This window comes from Halichoerus grypus, chromosome 11 (assembly GCF_964656455.1).
Source record: "Halichoerus grypus chromosome 11, mHalGry1.hap1.1, whole genome shotgun sequence".
Taxonomy (NCBI): Eukaryota; Metazoa; Chordata; class Mammalia; order Carnivora; family Phocidae; genus Halichoerus; species Halichoerus grypus.
Genome location: NC_135722.1, coordinates 45,315,125 through 45,338,803, shown reverse-complemented (window position 1 = coordinate 45,338,803; position 23,679 = coordinate 45,315,125). Strand labels below are relative to the sequence as shown.

The window sequence follows — 23,679 nt, the reverse complement described above, 5'->3', positions numbered from 1 at the left end:
AGTCTGCACCTGGCATTCCCCACCCCCAGCCAATGGCAGCCTCTCAGTTTATGAAACCTCTCAGCCAAGATGGCATGAAGCCCCATAAAAGCCAGCCATGGTTCCCTAGGAGTAACCTTTCCTGACCTTGATGGCCGCAAAGACTTTCTTCTACCTCATTTTTAATCCCTTACAGACAGGCACGTAAGATTCAGAAAACCTAGATTCTATACACAACTTATGCATTTTCCAGTGGGATCTCAAGTTTCCTTCCCTATAACATATAACATAGTTTCCTTCCCTATAACAAGGCTCTAATCCAAGGACATGGCACAGAGAAGGGTGTGGTTAGAACACTAAGCGGGCAGAGGGGTTGGATAGCAAAGCAGCAGGGAGAGGATAGCACCAGTGACAGGTGTTAAGTGTGTTCCCCTTTTGAGGAAACGGGAGAGGGTGCCTATGACAAGGGTGCTTGGGTAGTGAATTAGGATAATTAACAGTAGGGGCATCTGGGTGGCTCAGGTCATGATCCCAGGGTCTTGAGATTGAGCCCTGCATTGGGCTCCCTGCTCAGCGAGGAGTCTGCTTCTCCCTCTCCCTCTGTGCCCCCCCCAAGTAAATAAATAAAATCTTTTTTTAAAAGGATAATTAACATTAGCTGCTGCAACAGACCCCAAATCTCAGTGTCTTTGTGCATCTTGCTGAGTTAAGTCTAATGCAAGTTGAGATGCCCACCTCCATCTTGTAGCAAGTAATTCTATAACAGAAAATCCCATGTGGAATATATAAGTGGGTGTGTGGTTGCCAAGAATCCCTGGATGACCCTGGCTGCCAAAACTGTACTCCTCTGTTGCCCAATTGTGCTCCCTTCCCCCTTTTGGAGAAGTAAGGCCTGTTTGCCTCTGAGTTAATTCTCCTGGATTTTCTAAGACTCTGCAAACTCAAGAGTCTCTGGTTGGCCACATTATGGTATTTTAATTTCTCATCTGTGGGAGGCCTCAGGCTCTGCTGTTACCTGCCTCACTAATCCTCCGCCTCTGGCAGAGATGGTTAGCACTCTCTGAGTGTTCCTGCGCTCTTCTGCATTGCCAGCCTCTCCCTGCCACTAGCTCTGGCCAAGAGACTATGTGTCACCTCTGGGCTGAGGTACGGAGAGCCGTGCCTCCTGCATTCCTCTCTTCCCTCTATTGAGATGTCTCTGGAGGTCACGTGTTTCACAGGAAAGCTGAAAGAACCAACTCAGAAACAAATTGCCCCCTCCCCCTAAGTGTCATTTCTCCAATGGGGGTGGGGGGAAGTGGGAAGCATCAGGTGGGTAAGAGGAAAGGGGCTTGGGCAGACAGGACTATCCAGGAATTCTTGGCCTTTATATAGCCATTTAATGATTAAATGCCAGGTGTATCTTCCAGATGGGATTTTCTGTCATGAAACTTCTTGCTGTAATTTGAAATAACAGTGTGACCTGCGATTCAGATACTCCCAGTAGCACCATGGACAGTGCGGCAGGTGGCATGTCTCAGACTCTGATGCTCACATGAATCATCTAGGGGTCTTGTTAAGCTGCAGAGTCTGACTCAGTAGGTCTGAGGCAGCACTTGGGAGTCTGCATTGCTAACAAGCTCCCAAGTAATGATGACACCGTTGGTCCTTTGTGCTCTGAAAAGTAAGGTGATAGGGGCAGGGCTATATATAATGCATAAAATTATGAAATCCCGACAGTCCATGTGAGGTTACACAGATATGGCTGTGTGGTCCTCTGGGAGGATCCCCTGAGATACAGTCTGAGAACATGCTCTGCAGAGGGTAGCTAGCTGCTCAAATCATTTTAGGGGGTCTCCTCAAGTTCCCAAGATCTCCTCCACTTAGGGAGCTCTGAAGGGGTACCCAGTGCCTCCTGAAGATCCTCAAATTCTGGTGTCCCACATCTCTTCCAAAGGACTTCCAGTCTTTTTGCCTCCAACTCCATTCCATAGTACACATCCAGCTGCTCCCAGAGCCGAAGGGCTTGGAGCAGCTGACCCTGTAGTGTGAGGGAAGAGGAACCAGGCTCCAGAGGCTGCTTTTGTTAGCAACAAACACATCTCTGATCTGAACAGCAAATGTCCAAAGCATGAGTCAAGTGCCTTGTTAATAAGAAAGAGAATGAATAAGCATTCCCTTCAGCAGCAAATGTTTTCTTACATATACAGCCTTCCATTTTACTCTGGACCTCATGCCAGTTCTGACTGCCCACAAAGGCACTGCAGGGGCTTTTAGAAAACAGACAGTAATAGCTGACTCTTCTAACACACCTGCAATCCTCCTTGTCACAGATGCAGCAACTAACACAATCAGTGCTCCAGGACGGCCTCAGTCATACGACTATTGAGGTACATCACTGGGGCTTGGAGAATGAATGGCTCACAGATGAGGAAACCAAGGCCTCAGAAGGCAGAAGTAATTTGCTCAAGGGCACAAAATGAGTTGGAAGCAGAGCCAAGCCTAGAACCTGGCACCCTTTGCTTATATGTTGTCTTCATTTCAGCACCAGGGATGGATATTGGAAGATATTCACTGTCTTCAAACCTAGGAGTGTTTGTTCATTCATTCACTCAATATCCACCAAGAACCTGCTATGAACTTGCCATGGTTCTAGCTTCCCTAAATACCGCTCTATAAATCCATGATGACCTAACCTTTTTAAAGGTCTTACTGGTGCAGCCTCTACCTCCTCCTGGCCTGAGAGCTCCAAGTGTGAGATTCCATCTGTTGATGGCCTGTATGCACTTTGCACCAAGGGCAATTGAGCCTTGACCTTGCCACTTTCCACTGAAATCCTGAGTTAACTAATGAACCTCAGAAAGCTTTGGTTTTCTCATCAGCAAACTGGAGATAATATTATTACCTATCTCACAGGGTGCTACAAAAATATGAGGGAATATACATAAAGCACTTAATGCCGTATGTAACTGGTGTTCAACAAATGATAGCTGTTACAGTAACCGGTAAGTACATTATTATCATTTTTCTTATTGTCAAGCAAAACAAGCCCCCTAAAGATTTCAGCAAGTAGAATCTTCCCCTCCAGGACTCTAAAAAGGCAGGCTTGCTTTCTTTGTGTGTCAGAGCAACTTTGGTATCTTACAGACTGTAGGAGTCATGAGACAGGGACAATTTGCCAAGTGTTTCTGGGTCTAATGTGCCATATCCTTGAGGTCTATCCCCATACCCCTCTTTCTCTGCTGGGCCCAGCTGACCAGAGAACCACTTGCCTCTATCAGCGTAAGGCCCTGTGAACCCCAGACCTGTCAGAATTGTCTGTACATGGGGAAATAAGGCTGCCTTCCAATACAACCATGTGAAAAAACCACATGCAAGGGATATTATTAGTTATCTATGGAAGTAACACAAGAAATTGTCTGTAAATGTGGTTGAAAGTTTAAGAGGCTTGACTGGGGGCCACCTGGGTGGCTAAGTCAGTTAAGCGTCTGCCTTTGGCTTGGGTCATGATCTTAGGGTCCTGGGATCGAGGCTCCGTGTCAGGCTCCCTGCTCCCTCTGCCTCCTCCCCCCATGCTCATGCTCTGTCCCTCTATCTCAAATAAATAAATAAATAATTTTTAAGATTTTATTTATTTAAGTCAAGCAGAGAAAGTCAATTATCATATGGTTTCACTTATTTATGGAACATAAGGAATAGCATGGAGGACATTAGGAGAAGGAAGGGAAAAATGAAGGGGGGAATCACAGGGGGAGACGAACCATGAGAGACTATGGACTCTGGGAAAGAAACTGAGGGTTTTAGAGGCAAGGGGTGGAGGGATCGGTTAGCCCAGTGATGGGTATTAAGGAGGGCATGTATTGCATGGAGCACTGGGTGTTATACACAAAATGAATCATGGAACACTACATCAACAACTAATGATGTACTGTATGGTGACTAACATAACATAATAAAAAAATAAATAAATAAAATGAATAGCCATTAAACAACAAAAAAAAGATTGTATTTATTTATTTGAGAGAGAGAGAGGGCATGCACAAGTGGTGGGAGGGGCAGAGGGAGAGAGGATCTCTTAAGCAGACTCTGTGCTGAGCACAGAGCCCCACATGGGGCTCAATCCCAGAAGCTGAGATCATGACCTGACCCAAAATCAAAAGTCGGATGCTTAACTGACTGAGCCACCCAGGCACCCCTAAATAAATAAAATCTTAAAAAAAAAAAAAAAAAGAGGCTTGACTGGGATCTCCAGATGGCAGGACAGGAAGACGATTATGAGTTGGCAGGTGAAGACATCCTTTGGAAAGATTTTGCTTTGGGCAGTTTCCCCTTCTCTAGGAGGAACCCCTATATACAAGGGATGGTTCTCCATGACCACATCTGTACTCCACTCTGAGTATGAGTGCCCAGGGAATGTGCAAGGTAATCCTGTGGAATGGGAAGACAACTGGAACCTGTTACTAATTTCTAATTTCTTAGTATTAAATAAGCAGATTGACAATGGTGCCTTCATTCAGTCCCTATGTTGAGAGGTCACTGTCACATCCAGTTTGTAAGATGTCCTGAAGGGACAAGAGAAACTCTACAATGCTAAGGGACTGACATTATAGCACCCTCATGTATTCATTTGCTTTCGGTGAAGTATGACACAATTTGTATGTGCCCAAGTAAATGGATTAGTGAAATATATTTATCTAGGTTTAACCAAACCAACCAACATAAAATGGGCAAATGGCTTAAAAGGCTCCTGCAAAAAATGTGGAATAAAGATACTACCAATACTACTAACACCAAAAGCAACAACTCTCAGTGTGTGAAAACTGGTGAATCAAACTGAAAGTTCTGCTTACAATTTTACTCACAATTCAGTAAGTAAAGTTGCCCTTCTCCATCAGCTATCTGAGCTGGTTATCCTCTTCCCAACCTCCCTCTCTCCCTGCCTTCCCCGCCCCCGATCCATTCTGTGCCCTGTGCTCTCAGGTGACACCTACAGGATGTACCACTTGGGCTTCCATGCATGCTACCTGAGATTGGCCAATGGGCCAGCAAGAGGTGGGGAGGGGGAGAGGTTGGGGCATTTTCTTCCCTGTTCCTTCTTGCTTCAGCACTACATCTCTGGCATGGCTGTATCTATCCTTAACTACAGCTCATTCTGGAGAGACCTTCTTCCTTGGCTCCCATGTCACTGGATTCTGGTCTCACTATTTTTTTCTCCTGCCCCTTCCAGCTAGGCACCATCCTTTGTAAATAGTCCTTCTGTTAAAGTCTCTTGAGCCAGATGTGTTGGATTTGGTTCCTTGCTGGGAGACTGATTGTTACAGTATCTCATTTATCATGATAGTCATTAAAGCCAGGGGTTATCCAAAGTGCTGAGATTTTAAAACATAATGAGCTCTCTCACTAAGGAATACTCTTTTAAGGAAAGCTGGTGGCACTGTTTAAAAAAATAAAGCATGGTTTTCATAAATAATTTCATCTTTGTCCGCCCCTAAAAATTTCTGTTTTTATGTGTTTTATAAAATAACTGGCATATTAATGTAGCTCATGAATATGATTTAAAATAAAGAAATGCACATAAATTGGAGGTACATGCTAAAACAATTTTTTTAATTGATGAGATGAACCATCAAAAAACCTTTGTCCTAGAGAAGACCTTTGCTCTAGAAAAACAGTTGGCAAGTTCCTGCTATAAGGTCCCCAGCACTGCCCTGGGGATTAACTTCCTGACACCTAGCTGTCTACTTTTTCCTTTGATTCTCTGAACTACCTTCCAGCAAACCCCATCTTTCTAAAAAATAAAAGGGGACTCCAAAGAGAAATGCTTATCTAAGGCTTCCAGGAGCCTGTGCTCTGGGGAAGTCTCTCTGTTGTAGGCAGAGATGGCTACCGGACCAGATTATAGCCTAGGTGAAACACCCCTCAGAATTTTCTACCTTCTGAGCAAAATCTTGATCTTCCAGGTCTTTTGGTCACTGGAAAGGGTTATCTCTCACCATACATTAGCACACAGATGCTCGGAATTATATACTTCAGTCTCTTATGAGTTTGATTATCATGGGTCAGTCTCCATGTGAACAATCAACTCCAGGCCACTGACCAGACTTAGGGATAGGCCCAGGACCTTGGAACGTCCCCAAGATGATGCTTCTTAGGGGGTCCTCTTGGCATCCAGCTAGATTCCTCCTGACAATACTTAGCCTCATCACCTTCCAACTTACATTAGGGACCAGTTTGACTTCAGCTGGGGAACAGAAAAGATGTCTTAGGTAAGAAGCCCAGGAAGACATTATATTCTTTCTACCAGGGAACCAAGCCCCAAACAGGTTGAAAATATGACAAGACAGCCCTTTGAAAAACCTGACCATCTGGGGCCACAGAATAGAGGAGTTTCATGCGCTCAGTGTTAACCTGGGTTTGAATAATAGTTATTATTCGTTGAGTACTTATACACAGATAAGTTATTTAAATACACCAATCCATTTCATCTTCATAAGAAGTCTTTGAGCAAGATATATTGTGGTCATCGTCAGCCCTATTTTATAGAAAGTAAGAAGAGGTTAGATCATTTGCCCAAGGTCAGGCAGAAGGTTGCAAGGCTGAGACTTGAATTCAGGTCATTTGATTTGAGAAGCTGAGGTCCCAACCACTACCAAACACTGCCTCTGAGGCAGACTGGGTGACCATGGCAGGATCTGTGATCTTTTAGGGCACAAGCCTTGGTGAGTCGGAAAGTGTAGGACATGGCATTTCTTGCAATAGAGATTCTAAACTTGTATTTTCCTACTAGAAGAAGGGGCTTGCCCATAGACAAGGTTATGAGACCTGATCAAGATTGTCACATACTGAAAGAAGACAAAAGAGAGATACAAAGCAGAGAAGGCTAAATAGAGTAGCTGCCCAGACTCTTGCCCCAAAGCTCAGAGCCTCTGCTCTAAGCAGCAGTGCCAGGACCTCCTGGGCTCCAACTATAGGAGCAGGGACAGGGGCTGGACATTCTTACTCTGCCCTATGGCCTGGGTGTATGAGCCAGACAGATGGAAGTTGCTGTGGATTAGGGGTTTGATGGCTTTTTAATTTATTCCCCTTTCTTTACTTACTAGTTACTCTTAGTTGTCTTGAATAAGTGGCCTGAGTTGGTTGCTCACAAATATCTCCCTTAGATGGTTATGGTCTGAGTTTAACAAGATAGTATATATAAAATGCCTGGCATGAACAGCATGCTCAAACAATGGTAGTTCTGAACCCCTCCTTTCATTGTCTATCTATATAAAGTATCCCAGAGGAAGGGGTGATTAGGAGGTCATTTGCTCTCTGACTGGAGCTGCCTAGATGGGACTTGCATGAAACCAAATTCACACCACACACTTCTAGTTGGTTGCTTGTCTTGTCCACACAAGGACTGTTTTTCAAACAGGTGCCCACTGAGCAACTCGTGAAGAGAAAGGATGGGATTCCATCCTTTCCATCCCTGGGGAAAAGGGAGGAGCTGGGATGTCCACCCTCTTGGGACTACGTGGCAGCCCCTGTAACCTGAAAGCTCCCTACCTGTTACTAGAGTGTGACACATCTGCCAAATGTACATCACCTGAGAGACCAGCTTTGCAACAGGGCTTGGGCTAGGCCCTCACTGTGGTACCGTTAGGGACATAATGCTTCTCTACATGATTGTTTCATTCACGTGAGAAGACCTCCACCTGCCAGGAGAATGGCTATCTGATAGTGAGTTCTGACAAAGGTCAACCTGACTAGCTTAGCCCTTTCCTCTTCCCTTTCTCTTGGGAATGTGCTGCCTGCAGGGGGGCCTGCCTCCACTAGAGGGCACTCCATAGGGATGGGGTAAATTGGCTTAACTTTAAAAAGCCTACTTCTTTGACAAAGAAGGTAAGAATATGCAGTGGGAAAAAGATAGTCTCTTCAAAAAATGGTGTTGGGAAAACTGGAAAGCCACATGCAAATGGAATATTATTCAGCCATCAAAAAGAATGAAATCTTGCCATTTGCAACAACATGGATGGAACTAGAGAGTATTATGCTAAATGGAATAAGCCAGTCAGAGAAAGACAAGCACCATATAACTTCACTCATATGTGGAATTTAAAAAACAAAACAGATGAACATACGGGAAGGGGAGGAAAAATAAGATAAAAACAGAGAGGGAGACAAACCATAAGAGACTCTTAACTCTAGGAAACAAACTGAGGGTTTCTGGAGGGGAGGTGGTAGGGGGATGGGGTAACTGAGTGATGGGCACTTGATGTAATGAGCACAGGGTATTATATGCACCTGACAAATCACTAAATTCTATCCCTGAAATTAATAATACAGTATATGTTAATGAAATAGAATTTTAAAAAGAAAGAATGATACTGGACCACTTTCTAACACCATACACAAAAATAAGCTCAAAATGGATTAAAGACCTAAATGACCTGAAACCATAAAAATCCTAGAAGAGAACACAGGCAATAATTTTTTTTTTTTTTTTAAAGATTTTATTTATTTTCTTGACAGAGAGAGACATAGCGAGAGCAGGAACACAAGCAGGGGGAGTGGGAGAGGGAGAAGCAGGCTTCCCGCAGAGCAGGGAGCCCGATGTGGGACTCGATCCCAGGACGCTGGGACCATGACCTGAGCCGAAGGCAGACGCTTAACGACTGAGCCACCCAGGCGCCCAACACAGGCAATAATTTTTCTGATATCGGCCATAGCAAGATTTTTCCAGATATGTCTCCTGAGGCAAGGGAATCAAAAGCAAAAAGAAACTATTGGGACTTCATCAAAATAAAAATTATCTGCACAGTGAAGGAAACAATTGACAAAACTGAAAAGTAACCTACTGAATGGGAGAAAATATTTGCAAATGACATATTCAATGAAGGGTTAGTATGCAAAATATATAAAGAACTTATACAACTCAACACCAGAAAACCCCAAATAATCTAACTTAAAAATAAGCAGAAGACACGAACAGACATTTCTCCAAAGAAGACATACAGATGGCCAACAGACATGTGAAAAGATGTTTAACATCAGGGGAATGCAAATCAAACCCACAATGAGATATCACCTCACACCTGTCAGAATGCCTAAAATCAAAAACTCAAGAAACAAGTGTTGGTGAGGATATGGAGCAAAAGGAACCCTCAGGCACTGTTGGTGGGATTGCATGAGGGAAAATGGTATGGAAAATTCTTAAAAACAGAATTACCATATGATCCACAACTGGGTATTTACCCAAAGAATACAAAAACACTAATCCGAAGAGATATATGCACTCCTATGTGTATAGCAGCATTATTTATAATAGCCAAATTATAGAAAGAGCCCAAGTGTCCATCAACTGATAAAGAAGATGCGATATACATATATATAGTGGGATACTACCCAGCCATAAATGAGAACGAAATCTTACCATTTACAACAACATGGACAGATCTAGAGAGAATAATGGTAAGTGAAATAAGTCAGTCAGAGAAAGACAAATACCATAGGATTTCACTCATACATGGAATTTAAGAAACAAAACAACCAAAAAAAAAAAAAAAGAGAGACAAACCAAGAAACAGACTCTTAGCTATAGAAAACAAACTGGTGGTTACCAGAGGGGAGGAGGGTGGAAGGATGGGTGGGGCGTACACCTGAAATTAATATAACACTATATGTTAATTAAACTGGAATTAAATTTTTAAAAAATAATAATAATAAAGAAAGCCTACTTGCCTTCCAGTATAAGCCCCATTCTCTAATACCAGCCTTATCAGTCATGAGGGAGATGTTAGATTGACTTCTCCACGAGACTTACAGCTTAAGTGAAGGAATAAGGTGTTTTCACTGGGCTTCCTTAGAGAACCCACCAGGTGCCAGTGGCCAGTTGTCTAGAGGATAAGTCCGCTACTGTCCTTGAGGCATTAACGGAGGTGAGGATAGGACCCAGAATTATGGGCAAAGCCTCACACCCCATACAGAAATCTCCTTGATGGACTCTGAAAGAGGACAGACAGAGGCTAGCTCCAATAATAGCTGATGTTTATTGGGTGCTAAGAACAGACCCTGGCTAAGGTATTTCACCCTGTAAAACACCATCATTATCTCCATCTCATAGGAGAAGAAACTGAAGCTCAGCGAGATTAGGTATAGCCAAGATGGACAGCTGGCCCGTGGTGGAGCCACACGATCACTCCAGGGGCTGCACTTTCCACCAGAACACAGTGCTGCCTCTAGCTCGAGATGACATCTCCCACTCTGATATTGAGGGAAGACGTGGTTGACATTGAGCCCACCTCCTGACTGGGGGCCAGCACTCTTGGCCACACGTGTATAAGCAACATCAAGGGTGTCTTCAGGCTTTCTCTCCTTCTGATGAACTAGAAACCTTGGGCCTTCTGTAAACATCCTCCCAGTTAGCCTGTCAGTGGCAGAAGTCCGTGTGGTTCTGTGTGTCCCTTCCCAGGGCAGCTGCCATGCCCTCTGCACTGCATGCCAGCTGCAGCCTCACTGTGAGCAAGGTATGATCTCGTCCCCCGGTTCCTGCATTCATTGGTACCCCCTGCTCCTAGAACCCCGATTTCCTCCACGCCAGTGTTTCCTAAGCTTGAGTCACCTGCCCGCCACCCTCACATTTTTTGCCATGGCCGTGTGCCACCTGTACATTGATTGATTTAACATTCTTTAATTTGCCTTAGCAATAAGCCAGAAAACCAGGGTTGAAATCCCGACTCTGCCGTTTACCAGCTTTGTGTTGCTAGACAAGCGCCTTGCCCTCTCTGTGCCTCAGTTTCCTAATCTGTATAACAGGGATAATCATGGTAACTACTTCAGGGGGTTGCCGGTGGACGAAATGAGGAACTGCCAGTAAAGCCTTAGAACAGCACCCAGCACAAAGTAGGTGCTCAGTAAGTGTCAGCCACCCTTGTCATTACATTTATCCAAAAAGGACACTTTATATCCCTACCATAAAGGGAAAACTCTACCGCTTATACCACAAAGAGAGGACTTAAAAAATAAATTAAGTAAAAACACTTACTAAATATGAGCTATTGCCTGATGTAGGCTCCAGGCCTGAGGCTTGCTCTCATTTTGTCAGGAAGGGAGACAGGCCAGGGTCTGAAAGATGTTGAAGGCACACTCGGTTCAAGCCAGGGTGAACAACTTGTCCTGAGTGGCCTCGGACTTCTGGTTTTAGTGCTGAAAGTCCTGTAAGCCTCAGATCGAGGCTTTCTTCTTCGTGGAAGGACTAGAAATAGCTGACAAGGGAATAACATTCTTGTGATGTGAGTTCATGTGTTTCGGGCTGAGTCAGTATCCCACTTACTATCATCTTGCAGAATAAGCCACACCTTGGGCCCCACCACGCAAGCCCGCCTGAGTTTCCAAATGTCATACATGTACAGAAAAGCCATCATGTGTGTGCCAATGGGACTGTCCCCAAAGAAAAACCACATTTGTACATGCCTAACAAGAGAAACGATGATTAAACCATGGCACAGCTAAAATTACTCTGTATTATACAACCATCAAAACATCGTGTTTTGAAGTATCTTTAATGAGAGGGAAAAATGATCATGATAGAACGTCCGGTTTAAAAAAAAAAAAAAGCAGACTAACTAAGATGTCCTCAGTAAGTGAGTGGATAAATAAACTGTAGTACATCAGGACAGCAGAATATTATCCAGTGCTAAAAAGAAATGAGTTAGCAAGCCATGAAAAGACATGGAAGAGACTCAAATGCATGTTGCTAAGTGAAAGAAGCCAGTCTGAAAAGGCCACATACCGTGTGATTCCAACTATCTGACATTCTGGAAAAGGCCGAACTATGGAGAAAGTAAAAAGATTGGTGGTTGCTAAGAGCTGGGGTTGGGAGGAAGGGTGTGTAGCTGGAGCACAGGGGGTCTTTAGGGCAGTGAAGCTACTCTGCATGGTACTATAATGGTGGATACATATCCTTATACATTTGCCTAAACCCATAGAATGAACAACACCAAGAGAGAACCCGAAGGTAAATTATGGATTTGGGGTCACAATGATGTGTCAGTGTAGGTTCACCAGTTGTAACAAATGAACCACTCTGGTAGGGGGTGTTACTAATGGGGGAGGCTGTGCATGTGTGAAGCAGGGGGTATATGGGAAATCTCTGTACCTTCCTTCCTGCTGTGAACCTAAAACTGCCCTAGAAAAATAAAGTCTTTAAAAATTTTTAAAGCAGGGGCGCCTGGGTGGCTCAGTTAAGCGTCTGCCTTCAGCTCAGGTCATGATCCCAGGGTCCTGGGATAGAGCCCCATGTTGTCAGGCTCCCTGCTCAGCGGAGAGTCTACTTCTCCCTCTCTCTCTGCCCCTCCCCACCCCCCACCCCCTCCTGTGCGCTCTCTCTCTTTCTCTCAAAAAAATAAATAAAATCTTAAAAAAAAATTTTTAAGTGGACTAGAAAATCACATATAGTAAGACCTTAGTTTTATAAAATACAGAGAAAGATAAAGAAAGAAATACACTGTAATATTAACAATATTTGGGGCACCTGGTTGGCTCAGTCAGTTAAGCGTCTGCCTTCGGCTCAGGTCATGATCCCGGGGTCCTGGGATCGAGCCCTGCGTCAGGCTCCCTGCTCAGTGGGGAGCCTGCTTCTCCCTCTCCCGTGCCCCCTGCTTGTGCTCTCTCTCTCTGTCAAATAAATGGGTAAAATCCTTAAAAAAAAAACAAAAAACAAAAAACAAACCAATATTTATCTCTGAGTGACAGGATTCTGGAGAGATTTTTTAATTCTTTACATTTACTTCTGTATTTCTTATTTATATCTATTTGTATATTTTCTAAGAAATTTTAGCACAGAACATATACTACTTTTATTACCAGGGAAAGAAGTGGAATAAAAATTATATATATAAAAAGTACTAGGAAGAAAGTAACCAGAACTGATTAACCCCAGCCTTTGAAAATTGTTTTTTACAGCTGTGGCCCACTGGGAGGGAGGTTTTCTGGCTGACTGGCTGTCACCTGCTTTCCTTCTCCTCTAGAGAAGGCCCTTGCAGAGAAGGCAGGGCTTGTCCAAGGTCACGGGCTTCTGTTGCCTCTGCATCCCATCTAGTGAGGCTGCCCTGAGCTGTCCCCTGAACCTCAGGCTCTGGCTTCCAGGGCCTATAGGGCAAACACAATATCCCTTTCCCCCTTTTCTTGATTTTTCTATAATTTGGACTGTGGTACTCAATAACTTCCCCAAGACGCGTGTTACTAACTAGAGGCAGGGTGGCATCTAACACAGGAAGTCCCCGCTTTGGACCCAAGCAGCCTGAGCTGGAATGCCTGCTCACCACCTACCAGCTGCGTGGCCTTGGGCACATCGCTATACCTCTTTCCACCACAGTGGCCTCATCTCTATCACAAGGATTAAGTGAAATAACGTTCTAGCACAGATCCCAGCACAAGGACCTCAAGTGGGGCTCAATTTATATCCATTTGTACATTCACTACACAAGAACTCAGTTCTCTATCTCCCTCCCACTAATTCAAAGAGCTTCCCAAATGGCAGGGGCAATATCTCTCCTCTACCACCCATCCAGGTCTCTGCTCCTCCTCGGTCAGAACCCCTCAGATGACTGCTGAACCACAGAGAGGATGGCTGAGAGGCAGCCCAGTGGCCCCGTGGAACTACCCAGAAGAGATGGCAGGGCGGGGGGAGATGGCTGACTTGAGACCCGCACTTGCCAGCCTAAAAGAATCTGATCATCAGGTATACATACACAATAAACGAGGGCCCTGTTTGACTGCAATACACTTGTGAGCATTATGTCCATTTCTTCATAAGGAAAACAAATTGATCCTGACCACTCAGTACCTCCCAGCATCATTCTGGATGCAGGACACACAGTGGAGAATGAGACAATGTCTCTGCCCTCACAGGGCTCAGTCTCCACTCCTGCTGGAGGTGTGAGCTGCATCCATCCACTTTCATTACCAAGACTTGGGCAAAGGAGGCAGGGCCATTTGAGAAGCTGAGAACTGTACTTGTAGTTCAGCCCATCAGGCCAGGCATCCAGCTTCCTCTCACAGAGACTCAGAACCCCTCATCCTGAAGCTATGAGCCCACTGGTCCCCCTGACAATCGGTGCCAAGAAGAAGGCATTAATTATCCTCATCCAAGACTAAATTCCCCTGCTCCGTCATTTGGTGGCTGGGTGACCTTGGACAAGTCATTTAACATCCCTAGTCCTCGTGTCCTCCCTGTAAAACTGGGTAAAGATACCACCCTCACAGCATTACTGAGGAGAGCACAAGAAATCCTGTGTGGAAAGCCTTAGGCAGAGCATCGACAGACAGTCAGTGCTTCGCCCACTGCCCTCTCGGACGTGGTACCAACTGGAGATGAACGGAGCATGGTGGTTAGGAGCAGAGCCTCCAGAGACAGGCTGCCTGGGGTCAAATGCCAGTGCCACCTCTCATCAGCTGTGTGACCTCTCTATGCTAAAATGTCCCCACCTACAAGATGAGGACGTAACAATAATCCCTACCCTAGAGGGGTGTGGATGCTGAATTACTATACGGGAAGTGCTTAGAACAGGGTTCGATGCACGTTAAGAATGGTGTGTTTGCTATTTTTTTTCTTCTTCCAGAAAATATGTTTATGGGATCATTGATCGTGTTGTAGCAATTAGCACCTGATTGTATCTCCCAGATGACCTTTGAGAGTAGGCAGGAATGTCCCACTGACTAAAAGCATAAAGAAAGTTACATTAGCTGTGAATATAGTCACCCCCAACACACACACACACACACACACACACACACACACACCACTGTATCAAGGATAACCAAACATGACAGTGACAACTGTATTCTCCGTTTGGTCAGAAATCACAAGAAGCAAGAGTACCCTCTCACTCGCAACTATGTTGACTCAGCCATTAGAGTCAGACTTGGGTTCAAGTCCTAGAAACTGCTCTTCCTTAGCGGTCTGACCTTAGGCAAGTCATTCAACCTGTGTTTCCTCCCCGGAAAAGGGCTGGGTGAGGTTGCAGGGGAGTTAACCCCAGCTGTCTCACCAGCATGTCATTGCCCCCTGGTGGGGATGGTGGAACCCTTCGGAGACTCTGACTCCCTAGTGTTTCCAGCCAGAACAGTTCTGGGAAGCTTCCTCCTTTCCCCTGCAGGAGACCCAGTTCAGACAAGCCCGTAGGCTGCTTTACTCCTCCCACCCACCAGACCCCCAAAGAGCAGCCTGAGAGTGTTAAGAGGACACCAGCTGCTGAGCTCTGGGAGGCAGGAGCACTGGCCACAGGTCCCAAACCCTGTACTCTGTTGACTTAAACTGCAGAGCATCTCCAGGATTTCACAAACATTTCCTGGGCAGGAGGGAGCAAGACAGCTAGGCCTTTCTCTGCCCTCTGCGCCCCGGCCTCTTCTTTGGAGAGAGCCGGCCTGAGTGCCGTTTATTGTAGAATAGCTTCGGCACCGAGCTCCTGGAGGTGAGCATGGCTAGGGACACAGGTGGGGCACAGGTACTCCCTCAATGGAGGAGGGAAAGGGCATAGGGGGCAAAGCTGGACACAGGAGAGAGAGAGACAGAGATGAAAACAGGGGCTGCGACCAGAAAACACAGGACAGGAGGGGCAGGGACAGAAACAGGGGCAAGTCAAGAATGGAGACAGGGCTGGGCCCACACAGGGTCCAAAGTGGACCGGGCTGCGGCACAGGGTTGGGTGGGGGGGCGGAGGGAGGCACAAATAAGCACAGAGCCGAGCTGGGAAAGGGGCAGCAGGCAATGGGGAGAAAGCACTGCCCAGAGGGCTTACATAAGCTGAGGACCCACTATTCCCTAGAGGGGTGCACAGGAAATCTGGGGGTGGGCTCTCCAGTCAGATCCCACATTTTCACCCTAGCCTGTGCATGCTTTCCTCCAACAGCAGCAGACAGAGCGCGGTTTAGTTAAGTTAGGACTGGCAAGATTCACTTCTTATTTAAAAATCATGACAGCAACAATAAAAACACTCAGCTGAAATGGCACCCAACAAAGCCAACTCCCCTGAAAGTTAAAGTCAAGCGCCCCCATCCCAGCACCCTGTACCTTTAAGGAGGAGAAGGGTTCCCTCGCGTCCCAGCTGAAGAGCAGGTTATTCTTAGATATAGCAATGACTTACCTAAAACTGAGTTATTCCCCTTTCCTCCTCTGGCCAGCCTCTCTTCACTCTGGGGAGCTTTTACCATTTAAGGTCAATGTTACATTTGGCTCTGGAGCTCCGAGCTGAGAAGCCTCTGGCTGCTGAGCCTCAGCCACCGCCTCCTCCTAGAGGGGCTGGGACTTGGAGCCTGGAGCTCCTCGGGGAGCCCCCTCTGGCCCCACTCAAGGGGCTAACAGCAGGGGAAGCTGACCAGGCCAGCCCCAGAGCTCAGGGCAGGGTGGGCCTGTGAGGCAGGAGTTTGCCCTGAGTACCTCCCATGGGCACCCACACAGTGGATGGCAGTGCCCATGGGCAGCCCGCATCACTGGGCACTTTCCTGGCCAGACGGGGACCAGAGAAACTGCAGATCTGCCTCCCAGCCTGGAATCCCCAGCAAGCATGTGAGGCTGGACAAGACCCTGGCCGCAGGCCAGGAGAAAGTGGGAACACTTCCTGTCCCGGGGATTCATGGGCGGGGGCTGCTCCCACCTTAAACCCTTGGGATTACCAGAGAGAAGGGCCTAGGAGGTTCAGCTAATCCCAGACCTGGCAACAGCCCCAGGGGCTTCAATCCCTGCTGCCGCACTCAGCAGTCCTGTGGTCTTTGCTTTGTGGAGTTCTAGTCTCCTCATCTCTAAGACAGGGATAACAGCGATAACACCTAACTCAAAGAGTTGCAGGGGGCCTAAAGGAGACCATAGTGAAGGCTTAGCACGGTCCCAGCATCTCATTCCATTGATCAGCACATATTCATTTCCCAGACGCAGGCAAGAACAGGCTGTCTCCCTCCTGGAAGTCCACATGCCGACCCTACTTACTACTCACCCACCTTGGGTGCAGTGCCCACCTTGGGCCAAAGTCACAGAGCTCTAGGTTCTGTGCAAGTCACATGGGGGCTCCAGCCCTCTTCTGAGGTTAGAGGCAGCTCAGAAAAGCCCTGGGTAGGGTTGCCAGATAAAATACAAGACACCCACTTAAATCTGAATTTCAGATAAACAACATATAACTTTTGTAGTGTAAGTATGTCCAAATATTGTACGGGACATACTTGTTATATATATGATATTTGAAATTATCTGAAATTCTTTTTTTTAAAGATTTTATTTATTTATTTAACACAGAGAGACACAGCGAGAGAGGGAACACGAGCAGGGGGAGTGGGAGAGGGAGAAGCAGGCTTCCTGCCGAGCAGGGAGCCCGATGTGGGGCTCGATCCCAGGACCCTGGGATCATGACCCGAGCTGAAGGCAGACGCTTAACAACTGAGCCACCCAGACGCCCCTGAAATTATCTGAAATTCTAATTGAACTGCACGTCATGTATTTTTATTTGCTAAATCTGGCAACTCCAGCCCTAGACCATCACTTCCTACCCCAGAAATCATCCACCAGTTCTGAGAGTTATAGAGATTGGTGCTTCAAAGCCTGTGCCCTCAAGCCCTCCCGGTGACCACTGTCTGGCTTTATACAGTCCTATTCCCAGCTCCTGGCCATGGGTCACCCACCCCAGCCATGGCAGGCTTTCTCCACCAAACCTGACACCCTGGGCCTCCATCCCAATCCTTACCATAGGCATCTAGTCCTGGTCTCCCTGGTTATTATGACAAAGATTCCTGATGAGAATAGGGTTCATGCTGTCTGTTACACCCATAAATAATAGTATTTTTGTAGATGGAACCAGAAGAAACTGTCCCACGTACTAGTCCTGCTTTCTCTCAGGTGTCTACACCTATCCATTTGCTGGGTATAGGCTCCCACTAACAAAGCCACATCATGGTAACTACTAGAATTTCAGGTATAGGGACTAGAAGGAATTTATCAAACTGTACAGTACTGTTTCTCTAACTTCATTGTGTATGAGAATCCCCAAGCATGAAGTTCCTTGAACCCCTCTTCCAAAAGTTCTAACTCCATGGATCTACAGAGGGACCAAGGAATCTGCATTTTAATTAAGGCCCTCAGGTGACTCTTACGCAGTTGGTCTAAGGACCCCACTTTGGGGAATGATGCTCCAAGGGTTGATCTTGTGACTCTAGCAGGAGTTACTCCAGAGACAACTAGAAACTTAGGTTGAAAAGGAATGGAAGGCATTGTGTACACATGAGGGTGTGTGTGGGAGCAAGGTGTGGGTGTATATACAAACCATCCATTGAGCACCTGCTATATTCTAGCCTCTGCATTAGATGCTCTACACGAAAGTATGTATGTATCCTCACAAGTGCTCTGTGTAATAGGATTATTGTACTTTTCCTTCCAAAAAGAAACTGAGACATGAAGAGGTGAAAGCCTGACATTCCACAGCTGGGAAATGGTAGAGTTAAGGGGTGAACTTAGGTGGGTTGGCCCTAAAGCTCTTTCCCCCTCAGCCAGGGTGTCTTAAACTAGGGTTCATGGATAGCCCTCAGGAGTTTCTGAGCCAATTGAAATTGTATGTGAAACACTGTATGATTTGTGTTTCTCTTGGGTCCAGGTCCGTAGCTTTCACCAGTCTCACAAATAAATACCTTTCAAAATCACTGCATTAATACAAGCATTTTATAAAACACATTACTGGTGGATGTGTAATATGGAGCAAGCTCTATAGAAGACAATTTAGCCTTCTCAAGATTATAAGGCTATAATCTTAGCCTTATATATATATATAAGGCTTATATAAAAAAAAAATCCACCTTTTGACCCAATTCCACCTCTAGGAATTTATTCTATAAACACACTTGGGAAGTGACAAGTGAACAAGATTATTCATTACAGCTTTGTCTATAAAAGCAATAGGATTGGAAACAACATGAATGTCCATCAATAGGGGCCATAAAAGATGTTGGGGTACAGGGAGACCTGGGTGGCTTGGTTGGTTAAGCATCCGACTCTTGATTTCAGTTCAGGTCATGATCTCGGGGTCATGATATCAAGCCCCACACCTGGCTCCATGCTGGGCATGGAGCTTGCTTAAGATTCTCTCTCTCCCTCTCCCTTTGCCTCTCCCCCCTCCCTCTCTCTAAAAAAAAGATGATGTGGTACAGCCATAACAGACAATAAGGAAGCTCTTTGTATAGTGATATTAAAAACCTCCAAGATATGGTAAAGTGGGAAAATAAAATAACAGAACAGTATATAAATATACACGTGCACAAATATACTTATGTTCACACATACATATGCACAAGTACATGTGTGTATGTGTGCACACAATCTCAGGAAAATTAGCACAAGAAACAAATAACATTAACAACAGTTGCCAATGGGGAGGGAAACAGAGTGGCTGGGGCAGAGAATATCCACTGTAGACCTCATTTACATATTCAAAAATTTGAATCATATGAATAAATCATATGTTGACATTCAAAAATAATAATGAAATAAAAGCCTTGCTATGAACAGGGATTTAATCAATTCATCTTTCAGTGCGGCTTCCTCCAAGTGTCAAAGAGTATTGACACGAGCGTAACTAAAGGTTATTTTTGTTGCTTTTATTTTTTATTTTGGAATAATTACAGACACACAGGAAGTTGCAAAAATAGTACAAAGAGTCCCATGTACCCTTTACCCAGCTTCCTCCAGTGGTGACATCTTGCATGGCTGTTGTACAATGTGAAAACCTGGAAGTTGTCATCAGTGCATTACTATTGACTCAACTACAGATCTTATTCTAAAGGCTATTTTTAAAATATAACCTTCTCACAGCTCATAAATTCATTTAAAAATGTTTATTGAGCACCTTTGGTGTGCCAGACCCACACCAGGGACACTTCAGACCCATCCCTGGGTAGGGACACCTCAGATGCATCCCTGCCCCCATGGAGTGTAGACTAGTGAAGGTGACCCCCTTACTCAAGTGAGAACAGCATCACAGAAGTCCAGGAGCCAGCAGTACACAGGGAGTTCTGACCAAACCTCTAAAAAAGGAACCGTGTCCCTTGCTGTCCTGGTCACGGAGCTTCACAGCTTGCCTGAAAGCTGACTTTTAATCCTTAAAAGAGCATGAGCAATTACTTGGGCTATTTTTATCCTTGTTCCTGGAGCCACACAGGGATTTGGCCTCACTCTACCAAAGTCTTCAGCTCATCACTCATTCCCATCAGAGACAATCATATGTCCTCAGCATAAAAGTGGTGCCCAGCGGAGGCACACTGACACACAGCTGGGGGAAGCTCTCCCCACAGACCATTTGACTCCAGGCCATGAAAGAAGTTTAAAACTCCCAGACCAAAAGCTCGTCCTGGGACTGAAGGAAGCCAAGCCTGGAGAAGCAGCATCTTGCCAAAAACACTGCCAGCTCAGAGACTGGCAGTTGGGGTGACCACAATGGGAACTGAGACCTCCCTGCCCCTTTTATGCTCGGGGACTCCACTATGCCCAGCACTTAGTAGGTCTGGGATGAGTAAGCAAACAAATAAGTGGCCAATCAGTGAGAATTGCACCCAGGTGTCAATCAGATGACAATGACAGGTATCATTTACTGCCCACGGTGCCAGGCACTGTGTCAGCCACTTTATATGTAAGGTCTAGCTCAGTCCTCACTAAATCCATGTGATGTATGGCTTCTCACCTTCACATCCTAGAGGAGGAATCTGAGACACACAGAGAGGTCAAGGAGTGTGCCCATGTCTCACAGTTTATAAAGCTAGATCTTCCTGACTCTAGAGTCCCTGGAGGGTTGGGGACAGCCAACAGAATGGGAACATAAGGTGTCTTTTCTCCTTCCCAGGATCCCATTGAAATGATAGCAAAGGACTCCTTAAAAAGAAAAGGAATAAATCTTAGTCACAAAGAGAATAGGAGGAGGCATGAGTGAGGACATTTCTGGAACTGGCAAGAGGAGGGAGGAGGGGAGCCTAATGAAGGAGGGAGGGAGCGGCCTCAGCACAGCGTAGAAGACCCATGGAGAAGGGGATCTACTGCTCTGGTACTCCTGGAAGGCTCTGTACCTGAAGAGCCAGTTGTGACAAATACAGAAATGAGATACGGAGCCAAGCGGATAGTTCAAAGTCTTTAGAGAGAAGGGGCTGGAAAGGAACTACCTCGGGTAACTTTTGTACACAGCATTTGGACTAAATGCCTTCAGGCTAAGGGAAAACAAGAACTATAAACAAATATTGAGTAGATTTCTTTTTCATATGGATTATCAATTCTCAAAGTACTTCCTGTGCATTCCAGGACTGAGCATATTAGTAAATATGTTGTTAATAATGAGAATCAAGTTTTTCACTTGTGAGAGGGGGGAGCTATGAACACAGAAAGGAGGGAAAATCAAATAAACCACGTGTGCTGGGCTGAAACCATAGGTACTGGCATGGACTAGATTGGTAAGTAGGTCGATAGAGGGGGAGAGAGAGAGGGAAGGTCTAGATAGATAAGTGGGTGGGCATGTGTATGTAAATATATGTATTTATATACATACAGACAGATGTGTGTATGACATACATCTGTTTCCTAGCTCTGTCCACTGAGAGGGCCTGGAAATAACATGCTCCAGTTGCAGTGAGCACACTTTGTACACAGATTGGTTTATAAATACCATTCTCCAATAAAAGGATCTAGGACTCCTTAGAGAAATGAATACTTGTAGGGCTGGGATAAGGAAAGTACAAGATGAGCCTGGAACATCTGATTGTGCCAAATAGTAAGGACTGCTTCCAGAACGATGGTGACATGTCAAAGGACAGAGAGCCACCTAAAGGGGCTCTCACTGGCCAAATCGAAGACAATATGCCAGGTAACTAATGACGTTAAAGGATGATAACCCATGAATAAAATAAGAACCCTCAAGTGGTCCTGGGGTGAGCTGGAAGAGGAAGGGTCCTGGCATCCTGACTTCGCTCTGGGCCAGTCCTAGGGGGAAGAACTGCTGGAAAAATTGTCATCCACTTTCCTCACTCTGCCTCAAGAGCGTGCCTTTACCCATTTGTTTCAAGGAAGTACACTGCACACATACCTTGTGCCTCGGCTTCTGCTAGGCAGTGAGGTGACAGAGGTAAGCAAAACATGACTCCTGCCCTCTAGGAGCTTATGGTATGAGACTCGAGACAGGAAGTAACACTTGTGATAGAAAGTATGTGAAAGTGGTTTGCAAAGTATCCGTTGGTGTACTTACATGAGATATTATTAGTAAAATTGTTCTATAAGGAAGAACATAGGTGGGCTAGGGTGAGGTCATTGAGCTTAAACCAAGTGCTGTAGGAGTTCCAAGGAAGAAGAAGTGGGGGCTTTAGGAAGGTTTGCTTCCTAGAGGAGTTGGCATTTGAGGCAAGGTCAAAGTTTCAAGAGGTCAAAGTTTCAAGAGGTGGAAAGTGGGTTAGGGAGGGTGTTCCTAGAGGAAGAAGTGGTGTGGGCCTAAGTATGGCAGTGGGAAAGTGCTCAGGAATGCAGGGGCAGGGGTTCTGTCATGGGGCTGGCTGAGTAGGTCAGACTCTGAAGGAGCCTTAAACCCCAGGCTTCAGTGAGTTTGGATCTAGCTGCTGGAAGCCCTAGGGGGTTTCTAAGCAGGGATTGTGTACTCAAAAGTTTTCATCCCAGGACAGGTAGAGAGGATGTTAATGTCACAGGGAAGCCAGGAGCAGGAGCACACTGCTTAAAGAAGACATGGGTTCAATTTGAGATGCGCTGGAATGTGCAGGTGGAAATGCCCAGAAGATGGTTAGAAATGCAGGATTGCAAGATTGTTGCTTGAGAGAGGTCCCAACTGGTGGCATATATTTTAGAAATACGGATCTGTAGGAGAGCTTGAAGTCACAGGTATGTGAGAATAGGGTTTGTAAACAAGCTATTGGACTTTGAAAGAGCCTTGTGTATAGACCGATGGGATCAGAAGCCAATTTGCAGAGGTTAGTTACGGGGTTTGGATGTGAAGGCACTGCTCAGTTCTTCATTTGCCCAGCAACCAAGTGATCACATGAGTGTGTGGGAAGAGGGAGGGCGGATGTTGGTAAGGATGGACTATGATACCAGGGTGACCTTAGAAGTCCCCATAAAGGGGAGGTGGTCAGGGGAGGATTTCAGAGAAGGCAATACTGCTCTTTGGAGAAGTCTGGATGAGTTTGTCCCCTCCTCTGGGCTCCCCTGCACCCCAAGCTCACATACATCCATCAAAGAAGCAGCTCAGGGGGAGGAGAGGCCTCTGGGGCCTGGGTTGCTCAGGAAGGGCTTTGTGGGAGAAGTAGGAAATTCAGCTGGGCCTCAAGTGCTGAGTAGAACAGGGAAAGTCAAGGAGAAAGAAGGAATTCCAGGCTGGGCCAATGTGTGAGCAGAATTAATGGCAGAACAGATGGGTTAAACGTAGGATTCTTTAAGTTGCAAAGAACAGAAACCCATTCTGGCTGGCTCAACTGTATAGGGCCCTTGTGCCAATGATAACTGAGCCCTCACAGAACCCAAGGACAAGAAAGGAAGTATACCCAGGCCTTGAGGGAGCGGAGAGCCATCGGAACTTGAGGCCCCTACTCTGTGTCTGTATCCCTCTGTCTCTCACAAACCATGTGATTCTCTCTCTCTCCCTCTTTCTCCTTCTCTCTGCATGTCTTCTTCCTCTTCCTTCTCCTTTCTTTTTTTTGCACACTCTTCTTGCTATGGCTCATGCTTCT

General features: G+C 45.8%; 1 protein-coding gene and 1 long non-coding RNA gene across 5 annotated transcripts in view; one reads left to right on the top strand and one right to left on the bottom strand.

The window, feature by feature from the left end:
• The window catches only part of IRAG1 (inositol 1,4,5-triphosphate receptor associated 1), a 132,216-nt gene extending 116,038 nt beyond the window's left edge, over positions 1 to 16,178 (bottom strand). The window contains exons 1-2 of one of the 3 annotated variants that reach the window (XM_078058405.1): positions 16,010 to 16,052; positions 12,470 to 12,612 (exon numbers count right to left, since the gene is read on the bottom strand). Coding sequence is in view for 1 of the 3 variants with exons in the window: in XM_036111138.2 (XP_035967031.1) it covers positions 16,083 to 16,149 (67 nt within the window). In the remaining 2 variants the exon portion in view is untranslated. Of the gene's footprint in view, positions 1 to 12,469; positions 12,613 to 16,009; positions 16,053 to 16,082 lie in introns of those variants that run through there. The other 2 variants (XM_036111138.2, XM_036111140.2) reach the window with 2 other exon arrangements.
• Positions 1 to 23,679, top strand: part of LOC144379439 (uncharacterized) — a 209,929-nt gene that overhangs the window by 161,061 nt on the left and 25,189 nt on the right. The gene's annotated exons all lie outside the window — the stretch shown is intronic.